Source organism: Rhipicephalus sanguineus, chromosome 11, assembly GCF_013339695.2.
Source record: "Rhipicephalus sanguineus isolate Rsan-2018 chromosome 11, BIME_Rsan_1.4, whole genome shotgun sequence".
Taxonomy (NCBI): domain Eukaryota; kingdom Metazoa; phylum Arthropoda; class Arachnida; order Ixodida; family Ixodidae; genus Rhipicephalus; species Rhipicephalus sanguineus.
The window spans coordinates 114,232,491-114,253,856 of record NC_051186.1 but is presented as its reverse complement, the minus strand read 5'-3'; the positions used below and the strand labels follow the sequence as shown (position 1 = coordinate 114,253,856).

General features: G+C 46.7%; 1 protein-coding gene across 16 annotated transcripts in view; it reads right to left on the bottom strand.

The window, feature by feature from the left end:
* The window catches only part of LOC119374702 (cuticle collagen 2C), a 256,546-nt gene that overhangs the window by 216,372 nt on the left and 18,808 nt on the right, over nucleotides 1–21,366 (bottom strand). For all 16 annotated transcript variants that reach the window (XM_037644880.1, XM_049411049.1, XM_049411050.1 and 13 more), the window contains one exon: nucleotides 920–967. In XM_037644880.1, coding sequence (XP_037500808.1) covers nucleotides 920–967 — 48 coding nt within the window. The remainder of the gene's footprint in view (nucleotides 1–919; nucleotides 968–21,366) is intronic.

Genomic DNA, 21,366 nt, shown 5'->3' with positions numbered 1-21,366 from the left:
GTGCCTCAGCCTGCTAACGGCGAGCTATTTATATACACCATGTAATTCAGCATGCTTTCTTAGTGGCCACATAGATGGCGCGACGTGCGCGCGTGCTGCGCGCTTTAAAGATCGTCGCCCTGCCCCTGCGAACGCCGTTGCTGTTCGCTCTACAGGGCGTCGTCGCTTTCGTGCGCTTATCTCAAGGAAAGAAGGGGCGGCCGGTGGGGTGCTTCGCTTCGATCGCTGCAGCGGCCGCGTTTGCGAAAGGAGCGCGCTGTTCAAACAGGGATAAGTAACAACTGTGACAATTAGTTCGCGCTCGTCTTGTGTGTACCTGTTCGTTTGTTTCGTGCGTCCTGCTTTATGTTTGAGCAGTGCGCTTCAAGTGTCGAGCTGTGACGCATTAGTTCGCGCTCGTCCTGTGTGCGTTCTTTTCGTGTGTCCTTTGGGCTCGAGCGATGCGCTGGCAATTTCGAGCTGCTTTCCGTTCTTCGCGTTACATTACAATTTATTGCTATCGCAATCATTGCTTCGCCGTTGCGGCGAAACTGTGACTTTTTTTTCGTTCTCACTCGTTGGCGTCCATTTTATCAACGTCATATCCGCAACGGATGTACTTGTCGGACGCCGACATAAAGCACTTTCGTGTTAAAATTGATGTTCGCTAGACTGAAGCAACACCGACTGCACCCTGACACAAGAATCTCCCTTTTGTGTTTAAGCAAGCTACTTGCTTTTTTTTAAATCGGAAGAATTGTTTTTCCGCGACTCAGAAATATGAGCTTTATATATATTCTGTGGCGTACGATGCTTCTATTTTATTGATATCGGGTCATACGTATCCATATTTCGTCAAATACACTAAAACAGTTATTTGATGCAATATTTCGTTTTGCCATTAGACTCCACAAAGCTTGCATTAGTTTAAACCACTTGCCTGATTTTGAGCAAAAGGGTATATTCCGCGAGTTGGGGGGCGTCCACGCTGAAAAAGAGATAGACGACAATAAAAATTTCAGAATACACGCGAAGAAGTCAGTTTTACAAAATGTTTTAATAAAAAAAAATGTATTAATCAAGGAACAGTAGCATTTCAGCAATTAAAATATTTCTCATGAGCCATTTGTAACATTTAAGCTATATTTAGCTACACACTGCAAGTCCTGAAATGACTTAACATTCGAGTTCAAACAATGCAAGCATGTTCCTTTACAATGTTGGCGAATGTTTCCTTAGCGGGCCTTGGGTGGTATTCTGCTCATGTGAGGTCCATTATTTAAAAAAAAATGTGAGGAGCCATGGCAGAGCGGCGAAGTCTTCTATTTCTTAGTTACGACATCCGCATCATTTGCGCTGTTTCGGATCGCTTTTTTCATTTGAATGACGTTCACACATTCAGTGTCACACTTGTATTAATTTCACAACCTCAGCTACTAGTGCGCTTTCTTAAGTATTGTACGGGTCGATAACTGGCAGTTTTCAGTTCCATCTGTTTCCCTAAGTTATCGTGGATGAATATATTCATATTATCGCATGTTGTAGAAACACAGTGCATGGCATTCATACACGACGCTTACGTTTTGGGCACTTTTTATTATAGCCGCATCATGTCCGTTTAAAAGTTTTCTCTTCTGTACCCATTTTTAACTAACGCGAAGGAGATCAGGCATGTAGGGAAATCGCTGAGACTAAATAAAGGAAAGCTACTATTTTGTTGGCCACTCTTTTCTTTTGTAAAATCAGAGACATTGTTTTCGTTGCACTAGAAGACATTGATTTGTCAATTTGGAGCAATATCATATGCGGTGGTCTTTGGTCCTGCTTTTCTCTTGCTGTGTGATAGTGCGCATGTGTACATTGCAGCCCACAAGAAAACGCACATTCCTAATAGCTCTCTCTTTCTTCTGGCGCTTGCTATCTGGTTTGCGGGTCACGGAAATCTTGTGTGACGATTTCGTTTAGTCATCAAGGATGACATATATTCCATTAAGATATAACACTTGCCGGATTTCTCCCACCAACAAAAGGTTCGCGAATTTGGGGGCGCCCAAGCAGGAAAAGAAAAGAAAAATACGTGAGGAGCCTCTATAAAATTAATATCGGCATAATTACACCATGTTCAACACTGTGGAATATACACAAGCACATACGCACAACTGAATATTTATTTTGGCAAAGGTATTTATGAAAAAACGCCGTGACTGCGCTGGAACCGCAGCACAGTCACAGCGAAAGCTGGAACAGCGGCTTTTCTAGAGCCCGTTGTAAGCTCTCTTGGGGCTACTAATACAAGTACACTAGCAAGGTACCCACTACGCCATAAATCACAATTTTTGTGAAGTTACCGACCCTAAAACAGTCTTGGAGAAACTACCACAACACTCAGTTGGAAGGTACATCCTTCCAAGAAGGTATTCATCCTTCCAAGAAGAAGCGAGGTACCCGCCCCACATCTGTAACGCGTTATCTTCACTTTGTTGATGCTGTTACTACTGACGATGAAGAATTACGGACGAGCCCTTTGTAAGGAGTAGAAAGCTTTAAAACCGGCCACATGTTACGTAACTGTTGTTACTTATTTCTGTTTGCACAGCGCGCTCCTTTCGCAAACGCGGCCGCTGCAGCGAGCGAAGTTATCTTCGTACCCCCGCTCCACCGCACCGGCCACCCCTTCTTCCTTCGAGATAAGCGCACGAAGACGACCTCGGCCTGTAGGGCGACAGAGCAACGGCGTTCGTAGGAGCGGGGCGGCGATCTTTAAAGCTCGCCTCGCGCACACATCGCACCATCTATGTGGTGACTAAGAAAGTATGCTGAAGTAAATGGTGCATATAAATAGCTTGACTAACCGTCTAACGTCTATATATATATATATATATATATATATATATATATGCGGTGCATGACGGCTGCGACGGGGACGGCAAAAATAAGCCGAGACTGTCCATATAATTGCTATCGCAATGAAAGGTGGTTGATTCCTCTGTCATAGGAATCTATATTACACGAAAGTGACATGTGTCGCCACAGAAATAGTTGATTGCTTTAGTGCATTGGTATTCCGAAGCTTGCATAATGTCTTGTTGTCTGGCAGGTGTAGCACCGCCTCATGTGGACGCACTCACGTTGACACCTAGTGGAACATCTCCGTACTGACGACTAACGCCCATGATCATGAATGAACCGTTGCGGCAGCTCCAGTTCTTAAATTATAAGCGGACACCGCATATGGTGAGTACCGCGCAGATATAGCATCAACAAGCACATCATAATAAACACGTATACTCGATATGTACTCCTCCAAAGCGTCGTGAACCGCGAAAAGAAACGCTACGCGCGTCGTGTATTCCCTCTAGCCTGTCCATTCTCACAGGGCGAGCGGAGAACGCGGTGCCAAAGCAAGGCGAGCGTCGGAGAGCAATTTTTCGATATAGACGGATGCTATGAGCGAGGCTTGGGCTAAGGCCACCACATCGCGGTGTGTTAAACGAAATTACGCTTCTATTGAAAACGCGCCGAATGGGATGGTGGCAGCAACGGCGCGTTTTAAAGACGCTAGTCTTTCTTGGGATACTTAAACGGAGAAATTTTGGTCTGTATTTCTGTCTTTCTGTTTGTCGGCACGTCACTCGATTCAGCCACTCGGCCAAAGTTGAACCACTTGCCCAAGGGCCAGCCATCTTGAACGGCTGACTAGCTTCATACTTACGTACATTGCCGATGAAAAAGCGAACATTACGCATATCTGAGGCGCAACATCACTAGGTAAGTATTAGGTGGTGTGTTCCTTTAATAGAAAATGCATACACACGTAATTCTAGAGGCCCTAGTTTCTTAAGCTGCGCTGAAAATGCGACTGCGCTGAAACTTGCCTTCCTCCGTGCCCTCTGCACGAGCTCATTGCTGTGTTTCGGTTTCGGTTCTGTATTGCACTGTGCGAATGCCATGGGGCGCCGCTCTGGCATTGCTCGTTTACCCAGGCGACGTGTAAATAAAAGAGTGTGTGTAGAGTGCTCGTTAAGTGCGAAGGCTTCTTCTGCTTCAGCGCTTCGCGCCAAACCGCGTGTTCGGGTTGGCTGGCGTCCCCGCCGGTCGCGTTGGTCGCCACCGGTCTTCGCCTGCTGCTGCGCCGGGACTACTAGCCCGCAACACAGCACTCATGTTTCCCGACGTATTGCCAGATGGCGTCCAAATCCCACGCAGCGCCTCTTCTATCGCCTTTAGACGACATTTGCAGCGAAGTACGCAGATACGCGGCCAATTATTTTTTCGAGCCTGGTGGCACACATGTCACCACCCCGTTATAAAGGGGACGCTCATAGCATCCATCAATGCAAGAGCACTGTTAGAGGAAAGTGTGAAAGATAAAAGGCGCGTTCATATAGCCACCGTTATATTGGTACAGTCGTAGTTTGGGTATGTGCACCTGTGTGTAGGAGGTCTGGGCTGGAGAGAGGTGAAGAGGAAGAGGACGTAACTTGCGATAGCGACAACCTCGGTGCGAACTCAACGCCGCTGAGGTTACCGCTGCGTCGCATCTCAATAAACCCCGTTCGTGGACGTGACAGAAGGGTGGAGGTGCGGTGGGCACGACGTTGACGCACCTCGGAGCCACAGCCGTTTGAACTTCGCCGGAGCTGCCGCCTTGCCGGTCTCTCACCGACGACTTTCACCATGCTCCGCAACGAGGCACAAGACTCAGTGCCAGCTGCAACTGCGCATCGGTCAACACCGGATGCACCTATTCATCACTACATGGAACCGCGCCCGTTCGCTGGAAGAGGAGGAGATGCGTACGAGTGGCTCAAGCATTACCACAGGGTGAACCGATACAACCACTGGAACTCCATCTCCAAGCTCGAGTATGTAGTGTTGTTTCTGACAGAAACCGCTCTGATATGGTATGAGAATCACGAAGAGTCTTTAACAATGTGGGAGCTCTTTATAGAAGAAATGAAGCAATGTTTCGGTGACTCTGACTCCAAGAAACACACTGAGAGGACACTTGCGCAAAGAGCTCAGTCTCCTGGGGAGACTTGCACGACATACATAGATGAAGTTCTCAAGCTGTGTAAGATTATAAACCCGCGGATGTCGGAAGAGGACAAGGTCGGACATCTTAAATGTACCGCCGAAGATGTTTACAACTTAGGTAGAGAAGACCTTACCTCTGTCTCGAATGTTCTGCGCCACTGCCGTACATTTGAGACGCTGAAGACACCTCTCATTGCACCAAACTTTCGCCGACTGGCAAACGTAACAACTGTCGCCAGCGTCCATGTGAGTCCCCTCGGCGACCCTGCCTAGCTTGCTTCAATTATTCGGCAAATCGTGCGTGAAGAACTGCGGCGACACGAGGTTACCTATTCTCCGCACTACGCGAAGCCAGTAGCACCATGTGCTCCATTGCCACCGTCCGTGTGCGTTGCGGGCCCCACTGAAACAGGAACAACGTGGCCGCATCGAGACACATACGCATCTGAACACCAAGTTTCGTCCCGGCCGCGGCACACAGCGACAGAGAGCTACAGTCCAGAGTGCTGAGCCTCCGCACCCGGTAAGACGCCCCTTCACGGCAGAGCGTTCTCAACAGCATTTCTTTACACGACCTCTACCCGTGTGCTACAGCTGTGGCGTCGAGGGCCACAGTGGGAGGTACTGCCATCGCCTCCAGCCACCGAGGTACGACCCCTCGACGACATCTGACCGACCTCTTGTTTCAAGTGCCTACATGTTCACAGGAAGCTCCGCCAACCAAAGAATAGGGATGTTGCGAAAACCGTCTCCGGCCTCTGATCGCAGCATGACACCACCGTATGCTGTTCGCGGAAGCCGTTTGCCGTCTTCGAGGCGCCGATACCCGTCGCCCCCTCCAGAAAACTAGTCGACGCAGACATTGGAGGTGAGGTCGGTGGACATTCTAAGCCTTCAACCAGCCACGCTCAATGAACTACGGAGCTTTCTGGTACTATGTTCGTACTTCCGTCGCTTTATTCCTGCATTCGCTAACATCGTGAACCCACTGACGTGCCTGCTTCAAAAAGGCGTACGGTTAAAATATACCCCGGAATGTGCGTCCATTTTTGTAAACTTAAGTTCCGAATGACGTCCCATCCTATTCTCCGACTCTTCGACCCTATGGCTCCCACAGAAGTCGACTCGGACGCTAGCGGCATTCGTGTCGGTGCTGTTTTGGTTCAATGCGTCAATACCAAAGAACGTGTCGTGGCGTATGCGAGTCGCTCCCTAAGCAATTCTGAGCGTAATACACCTTTACGGAACAGGAGCGTCTTGCAGTGGTCTTCGCAGTACAACGCTGCCGGTCTTACCTCTACGGACGCCCCTTCACCGTCGTGACAGACCATCATTCTCTGTGCTGGCTGGTAAATCTGCGCGATCCATCCGGTCGACTTGCACGTTCGGCATTTCGTCTACAGGAGTTCGATTTCGTCATGGCACAACTTCAAAGCGCTAAAAAACAGGGACAAACGAAAAAGAGTGGACACGACGAGCGCTAACTTGAAACTGAAGTTTATTACAAGAAAGATTGGAAAAAGGTAAACCCTATTTGATGGCGCACATGCGTGCACACTTGCGCAGACTGCTCAGAAAAGCCCAAGAAAAACACCACAAAATCACTTTGGTATGACGCCAGATTTCTGCAGTAGATTATATTCGCATTCCAACAGACTCAGTGAAGGCTGGCTGACACACCAGCCGGAAATCTGGCGTAATACCAAAGTGATTTTGTGGTGTTTTTCTTGGGCTTTTCTGAGCAGTCTGCGCAAGTGTGCACGCATGTGCGCCATCAAATAGGGTTTACCTTTTTCCAATCTTTCTTGTAATAAATTTCAGTCTCATGTTAGCGCTCGTCGTGTCCACTCTTTTTCGTTTGTCCCTGTTTTTTAGCGCTTTGAAGTTGTGCCATGATGTCTTACAAACTCGCCCAAGCTTCCGTGCTTCTAAGATTAAGTTCGATTTCGTGGTTTCATATAAATGTGGTTGCCGGCACGCTGATGCAGGCTGGCTTTCGCGGCGGCCGCTTCCCGCGACGGACTGTGACGCGGACAACTTCTACGGGTACATCATATCGTTGGAGCCAGGATTTCCTGAGAAGAATACATTTATGACTGAGCAGGAAAAGGACATTACTTTACAGCAACATCTTGCTAACGGACGAAATTCATCAGCCACTCGTTTCTGCATACGCGACGGAGCAGCGAGGACTCTACCATTTAGGAGCAACGAGGACTCTCTACCGCCTTCAATAAAGGTTTTACTGGCCCAAGATGCATCAAACCACGCAACAATACGTGTCTAGCTGCAACGAATGTCAACGTCGCAAGCGTCGTACAAGTACTCCTCCTGGTCGACTCCATTTGAGCAAGTTGGAATTTACCATCTTGGTGCCTTTCCGCGGTCCTCCAACGGAAATCGTTGGATCGTCGTGTGCACCGATCATCTGACACGATACTGCGAGACGACTGCTATACCATCGGCTACTGCACGTGGCGGGAGGCTCTTCATGCGACACTTTGTGATTCTCCGACACGGATTTTCCAAAGTCGTTATTAGTGATCGTGGACGCCAGTTCACGGCAGACGTGGTCGAAGAGATGCTTCGTCTATGCGGGTCAAGTATTCGGCACTCTACCCCCTATCACCCTGAAACGAGTGGTTTTACTGAACGTACAAACAGACCTCTCACAGACATGCTGTCCATGTACGTCGCATCAGATCACAAAAACTGGGACGATGTTCTGCCTTTCATTACTTATGCATTCAACACCACACATCATGAAACTACCGGCTACAGTCCCTTTCTACTTTATGCTAGACCGCCACGCTACACACTCGACACAATTTTGCCATTTTTAGACCACGATGATCTCTTCATTTCCAAGACTATGTGCCGTGCGGAAGAGGCCCGACGTCTCGCTCATTTGCGCACTCATGCTTCGCAAGAACGCTCGAACTCACGGTTCAACCGCCGACGCCGACACGTGACTTATGAACGCGGTGGCTTCGCGTGGCTTTGGACACCAGTGAGAAAACGTGGATTATGTTCAAGACTGCTGGCACAATATGCTGGACCCTATGCTGTTATCAACCGCATAAGCGAAGTGACTTAACGCGTTGCTCGTCTCCACCCATAATCGTGCGCAGGGTTCCCCTTCAGGGGGGGCGAAGGTTCGTCGCAGCGCCCCCCTCCCAATATGTCAATGTATGCGGCTGCATTTGCGCCCCTCTTCTCGCCCCCCTACAATGTATAGGGCTGACTTTGCGCCCGCCCTTCCCGCCCCCTTGTCCCCCCCCCCCCCCCCTGCGCACGCCTATGTAGACTCCACCCCAATGGTGGACGTGCTGCAAAGACTGAAGGTCGATTCCACGAAAGATAAAAAAAGTGTGTATATTCGATGCTTCCGATTTTCCTGATAATTTTGTATGTTGTGCACATATGACTGCACAGCACGAAATCGCAGTTCGTTTTGAAATAAAAATTTTTTTCATAACAGGAAAATTCGACAAGTGCCGCCGGTTGACGACGACCAGTTTACGAAGAGTGCGTTTTCGTAAATTCGCGATCATGCTGGCAGCTACTGAAGCTATATATTACAAATATCGTTCTTTTTGGCGGAAGTAGAAGTAAAGAGGAAATAGCTCTTATGATTTCATGGAATACTGAGCAAATTATGTATTTTTAAAAATTCACGAAAAACGCTGCGTTTTTGAAAATCAGTCAAATTTGGAACGCTATGGCTACTTCTGTGAACATCTTAGCTTGTTCATATTTGCAGCATGAATAGGCCACTATGTGAATAATGAACCTCTGCATTTGTATTTCTCTAATAATTTTCAAAGTAGTAAATTTTCATGCTCGAAACACCAAAAAGAGAAAAGTGCTCCTCGATTCAAAAATTCATAATAAAAAAAACCCAATCTCAGTTTTGTTCAAAGTCCCCCAAAATGTTCTCAAAGGACTGCAGAATGATATTATGAAAAAACATGTTGCATCATTTTGATTAGGAGAAACGCAGAAAATGTCAAACTTTGTGTTTCCAGAGCGTGGTGGCTACTGCGCGAAGGACATCTCTAGTAACAAGAAAGTACAGTAACACGTCTTTTTTCTTCTCTGAGCTTCGCTAAACAACAGTAATGATCTATTGTCGGAAAGTGGAAACTGTTTTGTAAAGAAAAAAAGACCGTTCCAATTAAATGCATTTGCGACACCACTTATATTCCTCGTCGACGGGTAGCACGGACATTTTCATTCCTCTGGATATTTTTTTTTTAAGTAAATGCGCTTACCTATATAAAAGCAACGAAGCTAAACGCGAAATTTGTGTAGCTGAGTCGATCATGCATTGTAAGAATGTGAGAAATCGCAAATAGCGACAGTGGTGAACGGCGAGTACCGCAGTGCAACTTAAGCACAGCAGCCACATATTGTTTGCCAGGCTTTGTCGCTCTGCACGAGAAAATGCTGGGGTGTCGATTGCGTTGGTTACACGATACATTTTTGACCGCTCGTCGCTCTCCCACCCGGTCTCTGGATCCGCACCGTGCGGATCGTGTGGCGGATCGTGTGGCCCGCGCTACAAGCACTCGTGTAAACGGAGTAGCATGCGTTAGGCGGACAGGTGCAAAGGGCGGCGCGATAGACGCCCGCCTGAGCAGACGACAGCAACGAGCACGGCTGTGCCAGTCAGCCAAACAGAAACTGAGATAGAAGTTAAGCATCCAAATTGTGCTTCACCTTGATGCGATCACTGTCCTACGCTCTGAAGGTGGCTACGGGTAGGCGTTATAGCCATGACCGAGATTTTGTAGGACTGTCTCATGGTGCACAAAAAGAAAATTCCGCTGGAGCGGAATTTTCGTTATGTAGAAGATATCGTATCGAGTCTCTTTTGCGGAGGGTCATGAAGTAGGATGCGCGCTCAATTCAAGAGATGACCAGATCTGCCAGCACTGCTTCAAGACATACAAGGAGATGCAAAACAAAGCAGATGCAATGCAAACAAAACGTGTTTTGTCCGTGGCCAAAACTGCTGCCACCAATCTTCACGTAGTCGATTCTTTTTAAACTCTGCATTTCTCACATAAGGTTTGACAACGTACACATTTGGGCCAACAAAAACCACACGTCTTGGCGACCGTTCTCCAGAAATTCATTTCCATTCATGAAGAGACCTTGGCTTTTATACCAATCTCTCAATTCTGGCGCACCACATCATCATAAGAGACGCATGGAGGGAATGCGTTCTTTAGCACTCAAGATATGAATTATACTCAACTGAAATAGATGAAAGAAAAGGAGGCTACAACTGAAAGTGCCTACTGTGGACTGAGGGATGTCTAACACTGGCGTGAAGTCGCAAACCACGCAAATGCATTTAATTGGAACGATCTTTTTTTCTTTACAAAACAGTTCCCACTTTCCGACAATAGATCATTACTGTTGTTTAGCGAAGCTCAGAGAAGAAAAAAGACGTGTTACGGTACGTTCTTGTTACTAGAGATGTCCTTCGCGCAGTAGCCACCACGCTCTGGAAACACAAAGTTTGACATTTTCTGCTTTTGTCCTAATCAAAATGATGCAACATGTTTTTTCATAATATCATTCTGCAGTCCTTTGAGAACATTTTGGGGGACTTTGAACAAAACTGAGATTGGGTTTTTTTTATTATGGATTTTTGAATCGAGGAGCACTTTTCTATTTTTGGTGTTTCGAGCATGAAAATTTACTACTTTGAAAATTATTAGAGAAATACAAATGCAGAGGTTCATTATTCACATAGAGGCCTATTCATGCTGCAAATATGAACAAGCTTAGATGTTCACAGAAGTAGCCATAGCGTTCCAAATTTGACTAATTTTCAAAAACGCAGCGTTTTTCGTGAATTTTTAAAAATACATAATTTGCTCAGAATTTCATGAAATCATACCAGCTATTTCCTCTTTACTTCTACTTCCGCCAAAAAGAAAGATATTTGTAATATATAGCTTAAGTAGCTGCCAGCATGATTGCGAATTTACGAAAACGCACTCTTCGTAAAATGGTCGTCGTCAACCGGCGACACTTGTCGAATTGTCCTGTGATGAAAAAATTTTTTATTTGAAAACGAACTGCGATTTCGTGCTGTGCAGTCATATGTGCACAACATACAAAATTATCAGGAAAATCGGAAACATCGAATATACACACTTTTTTGATCTTTCGTGCAATCGACCTGAACTTACACATATTGCCAGTTTAAAGCCATTCATTCCTAGAGAGACTGCTTGACTCGCCCAGTGGGCTTCGTCTGCGCGCGGAGAGAGGTTACAATGATGGTTTGGGTATGTGCACCTGTGTGTAGTTGTCTGGGCTTGAGGGAGGTGAATAGGAAGATGACGTACCTTGCGATAGCATGGAGGAATAAAAAAACTAGAAGGGAGCGTCACGTGACATTTTTGAAGCCCAGCCAAAAAAAATGAAGAAGGGGCATGCTGGCAACTGAGCACCCCCCCGTGATAGGCAAGCGGTGAGTTTTGGAGTACGAGGGAGGAGCGGCGTCCGAGAAAGTTGGCTCGTAAACGCTAGGCGCGCGCGCTAGTCAAATTTTCTTTTTGTTCATGTGCCCGCCAAGAAAAGAAATGAAACAGGAGCGTCATGGGAAATGAGCCACAAACGCGATGAGCAAGCTGCTTCAGAGCAGGTTGGCTTGTGGACGCTAGGGGTGCTCCATAATATTTTTTTTTCATTCCTTCATGTGCGAAAGCGACAGCCTCGGTGCGAACTCAAGGCCGCTGAGGCTACCGGTGTGTGGCATCTGAATGAACCCCATTCGTGGACGTGACAATGTGTTTGGTGGCAGCTCAGTGGGCTAAACGCCCGCCAGCCATAGTGGCGGACCGAGAGGTCATGGGTTCGACTCCTGTGAACTGAACTTTTCCGTATCATTTCTTTTTCTCGACATATCGTAACCAGACAGAGCGCGAAATTAACAAGGCTTTTCATATCAAGACGAAAGGGGACATGTGCGTGAGTGAGCCTTCACTCGCCCTCCTGGAAAAAGAGATAATGTTTTTGAGTAGTTAATTGTACATTTTGACTCGTGGCAGATTCATTTTTGCCTTTCACTCTTATGTGCACGTGATGGTTCTTGTTTTCTGTTTTCAGCTATATATTTCCAGGTGTAATAAATTTACACACAGTTGTTCGTCAGCGCTTGTGTCGTGTGTTCAATCTTTCTCCGTCCCGTTTTTTGCGCTGTTCCCCTCAGTATCATGTACCATCTGGCCCTTCAAGAAACCCTTCTGCAATTTTCATCAACAGTTTAACGGAGTTATATACAAATTTTGACCAAAAATGTGTGATGCTTGCGATAAATCATGAAAGGCTGGAGCGCAGCAGGCTGGTCCTGGCTTCACTAGGCGTAGGCGCATTCACACGCCGATATCACCAAGTTATCAAAACGGCAAATATAAGTGATTCGCACAGTAAGAGCAGCAGAGTTCTGGACGTAAGTCAATTGACATATTCATAACTTTCGATAAGGAGGTAATTATGTTCACATCACCCACGCCGCTGATTCATGTCACGCTTATGTGCAGTGTTCACGTAATCCTATTGTAAATCAGGAGTATTGGGTAGATATCGATCGGTTTTTGTTGAGTACTGCGTGGAAGTCACAGCACCTAGTAGCTAAATCAGCCTAATTGGCTTAATTAAGCTTAGTGGCCTAATTGGCCTATTTTGCTTTTTGTTCCTCATTTGTCTATCTTCCCTTTTTTTTGTTTCTCTCACTATTTCTCTCTGCTTTTTTCTCTCAATTTCCGTCATTTTTCTATTTCTTCTATTTCTCTGTCACTCTTTTTTCTCCTTCCTCTTTCTTTCCACATCTTTCTCTCTCTTTCCCTCCTTTCATTTTCTGTCTTTCTAACTTTTTTTCTTGTTGAACCCTTCTCTCTCGATGTGTCTCTCTTTCTCTTTCTTTCTATTTGTCTGTTTTTTTTTTTCTCTCTGATTTTCTTTCTTTGTAGTCGTTCTGTCGCTATTGGAATTATTGCATCCCATGTCGGACGAATCGGCACAGCGGGAGAGCGCGTGCCGCGCGCGCATGTTTGGGGAGTGAAGCTGAAGATAAAGCATGACGAACACAGCGCGCGTGCCAGCATGACGATGATTGTTTCGTATCTTCATCAGAAGACGGAAATGCGACAGGCATAACTCTGCTGCAAAAAATAATCATATATATCAGCCTATGGAAACGCTTGAGCAGAGCTGCGGTGCCAACGGCCAGGCACACATCCATACGCTGTATCTTGTGTAGCTCTGACATCTTCAGTGCAGCCACATTGCAGTCCAAATGTTCAAGTCATCCAACCAACGGAGATCATTAACACTAAATTAGGGAAAGCAACTATTGCATAGCCTTCCTATCTGTTTTTGTAGAAAACAAAATGAGGCAGCTAAGCCACTAGTGGTGCGAAGACTGAGGAGACCAAGGAGCTTGTGGCCTTCCGCTTCTCCTCCTCCTTAACATTTCTCTTTCCCGACCCCTTGCTGTATTGTACTAGGCATGTTTATGCTATGCTTTACCATCCGCCTCCTCATTTTCATCCTGTTTACCATGACTGTCTCTCCTCGCTATGCTTTACTTTACAAGGTCATGCTGTGCTTCACCCCTTACCTCATTTTCAACCTCGCGCCCATTTCTGAAAAAAAAAACAGAGAATGACCTTATTTTTAGGTCTGGCGGTCCCATGCCACCACTTTCCCACAGGGTGGGTGCCCTTCGAAGCGACTATGAACTTTGTTTTGCCGAGCACCAGGCCGGAAGTCCGTTGTCCTAGTTTTACCGGTAGGTACCCGGAAAAAGAGGATGACCTTATTTTTGAGGTCTGGCGGTCCCATGCCACCACTTTCCCACACGGTGGGTGCCCCCTCAAGCGACTATGACCTTCGTTACCGAGCACCACGCCGGAAGTCCGCTTGTCCCAATTTTAGCGGTAGGTACCCGGAAAAAGAGGATGACCTTATTTTTTAGGTCTGGCTGTCCCATGCCGCCACTTTCCCAAAGGGTGGGTGCCCTCCCAAGCGACTATGACCTTCGTTCTGCCAAGCACCAGGCCGGAAGTGCGCGTGTGCCTATTTTACCGGTAGGTACCCTGCGGCAGAAAATCTCTGCCTCCCACAGCAGCGGCGGATCCTCAACTATTTCACCAAGGCTGTGGTGGGTTAAGGTGCTCCCAGGGGCCTTTACAGAACCTTATGGGGCCACCTTCCTAGATGAGTACCCAATAAGAACCGAGCGCCAGGTAGGTGTACTCCTCTACCCCTTTGGAAAAACCGGTGGGTTCCCGGTCGGCACTGGGAATTGAACCCGGTACCTACCGCATTGGAAGCGGACGCTCAACCATGTAGCCACCGCTGCGGTGGCTACATGGTTTTTGAACGTCTTGCTATACTGTGCTACACAAGGCTATGATATGCTTTACCCTCTAGCGTAGCGCCTCTGTTTGTGACGTCTTTCTATGTCGGTGTTTTGACGTGCGCTATAATATTTAGTATGACATACCAACACGCCCAAAAACGCTGCATTACCCTGTACCATCTTGTTTTTCCCTCATCCTCATATTGCTCCTCCTCACCCACACATCAATTTCCCGCCCCTTTTGTATACTTTACCGTGCATGGCTATGCTATGGTAACAGCTGCTCGGCAGACAGTTCCCTTTCTGTGATTGCTATGCTATACTGTACTAGGCACGGAAAAAGAAGCATTTAAGGAGCAGAAACTGCTCGGCCGCCACAGTGCGCGAGGGTGGCGCAATAGCGTCATGCAGCAACGCGGTTTTCGCCAGAGATGATTGAAGAACTCTGGTCTTCGCCGCAGCACGACAGATGACGCTTCCGGCGTGTTGCCATCGTTTACGTGCTCTTCTATGGACGCGGCGGATAAAAATCGTGATGCCGCCTCGTACATTGTAAAATTTCTGAGATTTCTGTCTGTGACATAAATTGAGAGGCGTCACAGATATTTTCGCTGCAGTTAATAATAGACACTTACCGAACAATAGGCCGTACAGCGCTTGAAACGATCTCCTAGTGGCCCCTGAGCAGACGACGTCTGCCGCATTCAAGGGCTCCTCGCTCCTTGCTCGCTTGTTGCGTATGTGGCCTTTGGAGGGAAAGTTCCTAATTCGCGCGGGCAAGCAGTCGCGCATTCATTGGCGATTTCCAGGCTTTCTGTCTCTTTCGCGCTCAGTGGCTTCCGCGTTGTGCCGGCGGCGCTGACTTCTCGAACTTTTTGCGCGCGTTTCACGCCGCAACGAAGGCACGTAGAAAGAAGTATTGGTCCTTTAGTATGGGGCTGAAATGTGTCGTGCGGAACTGCAACAGTGGGTACGCATCGTGCAAGGAGTGGGTAAATGCAACCTTCAAAGTTCCTAGGGACCCGGTGAGGTTGGAAGCGTGGGCTCGGGCCATACCAAGGAATGATTGAGAGCTGACGCCTGGTGAATACTTTTGCGAGAAGCACTTCTCGGAGAGTGTTATCATTCGTAGAAAAAAACTCACACGGTCCCTTGTTCATTAGACTAAGACAACTCGAAGGCGAAAGGCAATTTTCTTTTTCTTCAGTCGATGTGCCTATCCTGCCCCACCCTCGTGCAAAACCATTCTTCACCTGGCGAGGTTTTGCACTGCCTCAAGGATCGGAGGCATTGCAAGCTTTCTGCAGCTCACAAGTTCTTGCACTGCCTCCGTGATCAGACCACCGATCACGGAGGCAATGCAAAGCGACCATGTCATGTGATGACGTCATGATGGCGTCACAAATTTTGGCGATCTGCGCCGTCATGATAAGGTGATTTGGTTACGTCATCAGGGTAAGACAATTTTTTGGATCACTCATCTTGACGCCGCGGGCGCGGGACACCAACGCCGACGGTCAATTTTTGCGTTGCATCAGGCATCTAAGGCTTTCGCCGTAAAAATTGTACATAACCTATCGAGTTCACGTTAACAAAAGTTATGGATTTCGCGTTCTGCAAGATATCCCACACAGGTAATTTTCCTGTATTTGACACCATTTTTCCCTTTTACTTACCAAAAAATATGGAGCCGGCGAGAATGCACAAGAAACACACCCACTTGTGCGTAAAGCGCGAAGGGCGAATCGGTGCGAAATGGCCTTGAAGAGGTGAGCTTCGTCGGAGAGCGCGACGCGTGTGTTTTTCCCTCTCCGCTAGCGGATTCTCACGACAGAGGGCGCGTCAGTGCTGTGTCCGATTCCGTGACTTTACTAGGTCGCCCGAGCGAGCGCAGTTTCGCCTCGTCATGAATTTTTGCTGCGTGTTACAAGGTTATCTCACTTTCTTTCATTCTCCCTCTCTATCATTTCGTCTTGTTCTGTTTTTCTATCTCTTTCCTTGCCTGTTTATTTCTCTTTGTTTCTCTCTCTCTCTATTTCTCTGTGTTTCGCTGTTTTTCTACTTTTCTTCTCTTTTTTTTCTCACCATTTCTCTCTTTGTCTTTTTATATCGCTTTCTATTTGTCTCTCTCTATACTGGCTCTCTCGCTCACCTGAGATATTGGGTCGGACGCACGTATTCGGGGGCCGAACAATATGGTCAGTTCGCCAACCGAACGGTATGGTCAGTCGAACATCCTATGCACTCACTACCGTCGTTTTGTCAGTTTCCGAAACCATCGCCGCAGTCGAACGTGAGGCGTCATTTGCCGCCGCCAAAGCTCCTCGCTGTCGTCTTTGTGCATCCTTCTCCGGACGTTTAGTTCGCCGAAGTTCTCGTTCCACAATCGTTTCAAAGCTGCCACTCAGCCCGCTTGTAATGGCGTTTGCGCTTTAACTCGTTAGCATGCCGAACAACACCGCAGGATGGTGCGACGCAGCTTGTCACCGTTCCCGCGGCGACATCACAGGCAACTACGGCAGAGATGGGCGAGCGTACGAACATGGCACAACAGCTAAACTGAAGCCCGCTGGCCCGGCGTGGCAGAGACAGTGGTGAGTCACGTGGTTAGTCACGTTGACATGGCTGGCGAGTTAGCTGAAGCTATCCTAGCAGTGGTCGGAGCAGCGGCAGCGGCGGAGCGCGGCTTGTTACGGGGTATCCGTTGTTCGCTTCCAATCCACGCAAAGATACACAGCTAAAATCGGTCTTCTAGGCCAGTAAAGCTTTCGCTCTTAAACGAAAAACTTGGAAGACGCTTGAGCTTCACGTTCAAGAGTAGAACGGGATAGCGTAATCGGGCACCGTCCGCATCGCCTTCTCAATTTCTAGCCTTCCTTCGGTTCTTGGTGCATGCCGCAACCGTGCCGCAAGGAAACAATCGTTTGTGCACGTAACCTTGGCCGTTTGAAACTGTCCGAGAATGCTCAGTGCAAGTACAATGCCAGTTCCCCACTACGCCATAATTATTTCCTTTGCGAATCAGCGAGGGGCCCAGTACGCGTCCGTAATGCAACGGGCGAACCTACACAGTTGCTCACTTTGTTGATGCTTTTGTTGATTGTAATGATTAAACATGTCTGAGCGCTTTGTAATGGGTTCGCCTTTCAAACACCCACTCGTTGTGCAATCCACACGTTCTGACGCCTGGCGCGATTCTATGATTCTGCCACGCAATATTACATGCGTGTCCCACTACATGGAATTTATATTACTACGTCCAATTCATCCATTACGTGCAATTGATCCCACTACGTGCAATCAACAAAGCGTTTTTAGATGCGAAGCAGCTTATGAACCAGGCCTGTCCCCCCGGCGTAACCAGTGCGCTACATATAGCATAGACAACTGTGACATGTGTTCTTCCTTTTGTTTTTCGAGAGCCTTGATGATGATAATAACGCAGGCAAAACCCAAATATCTCCGAGCCAGCCTCCCAATCAATATTCACTCAATCATCAGTGCGCCAGCACTGGGAGCGCCCCGCGTGCCACTAGATGCATGGAAGAAAGAAGAGAACGAAGTGCTGGCACGAGAGGAGAGCTCGCGTATGGTGTGCAGAAAGGAATGTGTGCCTGACTTACGGACGTGCTATAGAGCGCTCGCTCCAATGCGGCGCGTGCTCTAGCATAAATCATGCAAGGTACCCACTACTCCATAAATCATTGTGATTCGTGCAAGATACCCTTAGATGCGAAACAGCTTATGTACGAGACCTGTACCCCCGGCGTTGCGTCGGCGTAGCCAGTGCCCCAACCGATCCGGAGCGGCGGGCTCGCCAAGCCGAAGCGAAACGGGCGCGTTGACATCGCATTCTCAAACTTCATGCTACAACCTTTGAAACAAGAGCCTTTAACTTCATACTTTACGGACCACAAGGCTGTTATACTCAAGGAGAAACGTTCCCCTGAGCCTAAAGTCATAAATGACGAGTAACAACATCAGGGGAACCGTTCCCCTGAGCCTAAAGTCATATATGACGAGTAAGGACATCAGGGGAGCCTCGAATGGAAGGACCGTGAACAGTGATGAAGAAAATAAATGATTTACAGAACTTTAAGTCGACTCATGGCTTACTTCGCATACTACTCAGGGTTCCCTTTACAGGGAGATGATGAGATTTCTTTTTGCAGGAGTTCAAAGCAATGGCGCTGCTTTGTGGTAGAACATATGCTTGCCGGGGAGAAGTTCTGGGCTTGGTTCACACTCTATCCGAAGATTTTAGTGCACAGCTTTTCGGTGCACGTTCTTGCGTTGAGCGGCGTTGCGATTGCCGTCGGTGGCGTAACCGTTCGACATGAAAAAGTCACCGATAGACATGAAAAAACTATAATGTGAAAAAAAAAACCGGGATAGAATGGGATTTCAACCCGTGCCCTCTGCGTGACAGTTGAGCATTCTACCACAGAGCAACGCTGGTGCTTGAAATTCACTAGCAAAAAGGAATCACGTTGGGCCAGGAATTGCGGTAACCTATGTAATATTTTATTTATTTTTTTATTATGCCATACCCACAGCGCCACATGGCATTACAGTGGGGGGAAAAAGCAAAGAAAAATTCAAAGCATACAGTTGGTAGCAATCTCTAGCAGAATCAAGGGAACATAAATAATTACATATATTAGATCAATAGAGTGCGCTAACGTGCACCATAGTGAATCATTGTGAAAAAATAAACAAGATTACATATACACAAGCATACATATAATTAATTTAACAATGAAGTGTATTATAGTGATAAAAACATAATTATATGAACAATAATGCACAATACAGGAAATTACAAGTACAAGCATATAGCAGTCATCACTAGCAGTAACATGAGTGAACAGCAACTCTAATACAAGAATTATTTCAGCAGTGCAAAAATTATGTCATTGGACTGGTATAGTTGCGACAGACTTGTATAATTGATTCCAGTCCCGTATTGTTCTAGGAAAGAAAGACTTGCTAAAGGAGTGTGTTTTGCAGGGAAATTACAAAACTTTATTCTCGTGGTCAACCCTATGGGAATAGTAGTTAGGTGCCTTTATGTAAAGATGCCTATCAATGTCAACTTTTGAAGGAAAGGTGTGAAAAACTTCACGCGAAGTCTGCGTCTTCGACAATCTAGTGTGTCCCATTGCAATAATTCTATCGCACGCGTAGGACTGAACTTTCTGTCATAACGTCCACAAAGAAATCGAGTAGCCAAGTTCTGCACCCTTTGAAGTTTTTGTGTCGCATACTGCTGAGGGGTCCCAAACGACGCACGCATAGTCAATAACCGAACGGACATATGTTTTATAATTTAATTCTTTAGTTGACATATTACAGCTCTTACAGTGACATATTACAGTACCAGAGCGCTTTCCCGGCCTTGCCCGTTACATAGTCAACATGTCGCTGCCAATTTAAGTTACACGATAAGTACACTCCTAAGTATTTGTATTCACTAACCTTCCTTACAATGACATTGGTAATTGTGTACGAGCTTTGAGACTGCAATTTCTTACGAGTAAACTCCATGTGAACTGTCTTATTCAAGTTCAACTGCACGTGCCATGTGTACACCAATAAATGATTTTGGCCAAGTCTCTGTGAATGAACACTTTGTCCCGCAAATCCGTGATTTCTCTATACAAAACACAGTCGTCCGCGAACTACCGTATATGGGAGTATATGCCTTCAGTTATGTCACTGACGTATATCAGAAATAAAGTCATCAGAAATAAAAGGCCATCTGGACCGCATCCTATGTAGCTATCTTATCTTCGCAAGAACACTTGAGTGCCATGCGTGTTGATGTTAATATCCTCTATATTATCAGTTCGTATCACCATCTCCGGATGCTATCAGCAGCATAAAAAACAGAAGTGAAATAGCGATTGAGGCATTCAGCTTTATCAATGTCGTCATGAAAAACGTCATCACCAAAAATAAGCGTTGGTATAGACACATTGTCTTTACCGTTTCTTTTCACATGTTTCCAGAACTCTTTTGGTTTATCTTTGAGAAGGGATTCCAAAGATTCAGGGTAATAATGTTTTCTTTAATGGCGCATGTCTTAACTTCAAGTGTGACATTTCTCAGTCGTGCCTTATTATTATCGGTTGGGATATCACAAAAATTACGGTAACATCTCAAACGTTTTCCCGTATGTCTGCGCAGTTCTTTCGTGAACCACGGCTTACTTTTCGCTTTCCTAGCCGTTAAGTGCCACCATGGAACGAACACATCTCGCAAGTCAGTCATTTTGTTTTTCAAAAGAATCCACAATTCATTGACGCTCAGTTGTTCCACAAGGGTCTCAAACACAACAAAGTAATGATCCAGAGATTCGTTTATTTTTTTCAACACTAGCTTTAGAATAATTGTATACGCGCCTTTGGTCGCACACTGATGTTCTAACGTAATGTACATTCATTTCACATAGCACGGCATCGTGATCGCTAACCCCGGAGAGCACGTAAGTAGCAGTTACGAAACTAGGTTGGTTTGTAAAAATTAATTCAAGGATATTACTCCCACGGTGGGCCGTAGTACCATTTGGTGTAGGGTATGCAGACTGGCGACATTAATCATCTCTTGAGCAGATGCCCCAGATGCGACACCGTGGTTGAGTGCTCATGCCAATGAATGTTTGGCAAGTTAAAATCCCCCCCCCCCCAGATAATCATGAAGTCGAAGTGCACCTTATCAATGGCACTTGCAAACTGTGACATCACGTCTGTGGGAGAATCAGGCGCACGATAAGAACTACACCCAGTTAATAGTTTCTTATTTGCCGGCTCGAGTTGACACCAGACAGATTCACATGTTCCGACGACAACGTCAAGTTTGGAAGACACTATGTCACTTTTCACTAAAATAAATACACCACCACCACGACCATTCCTATTTTTACGGTAACACGTGTAGTCTACCAGAAATGCGTCGTCATC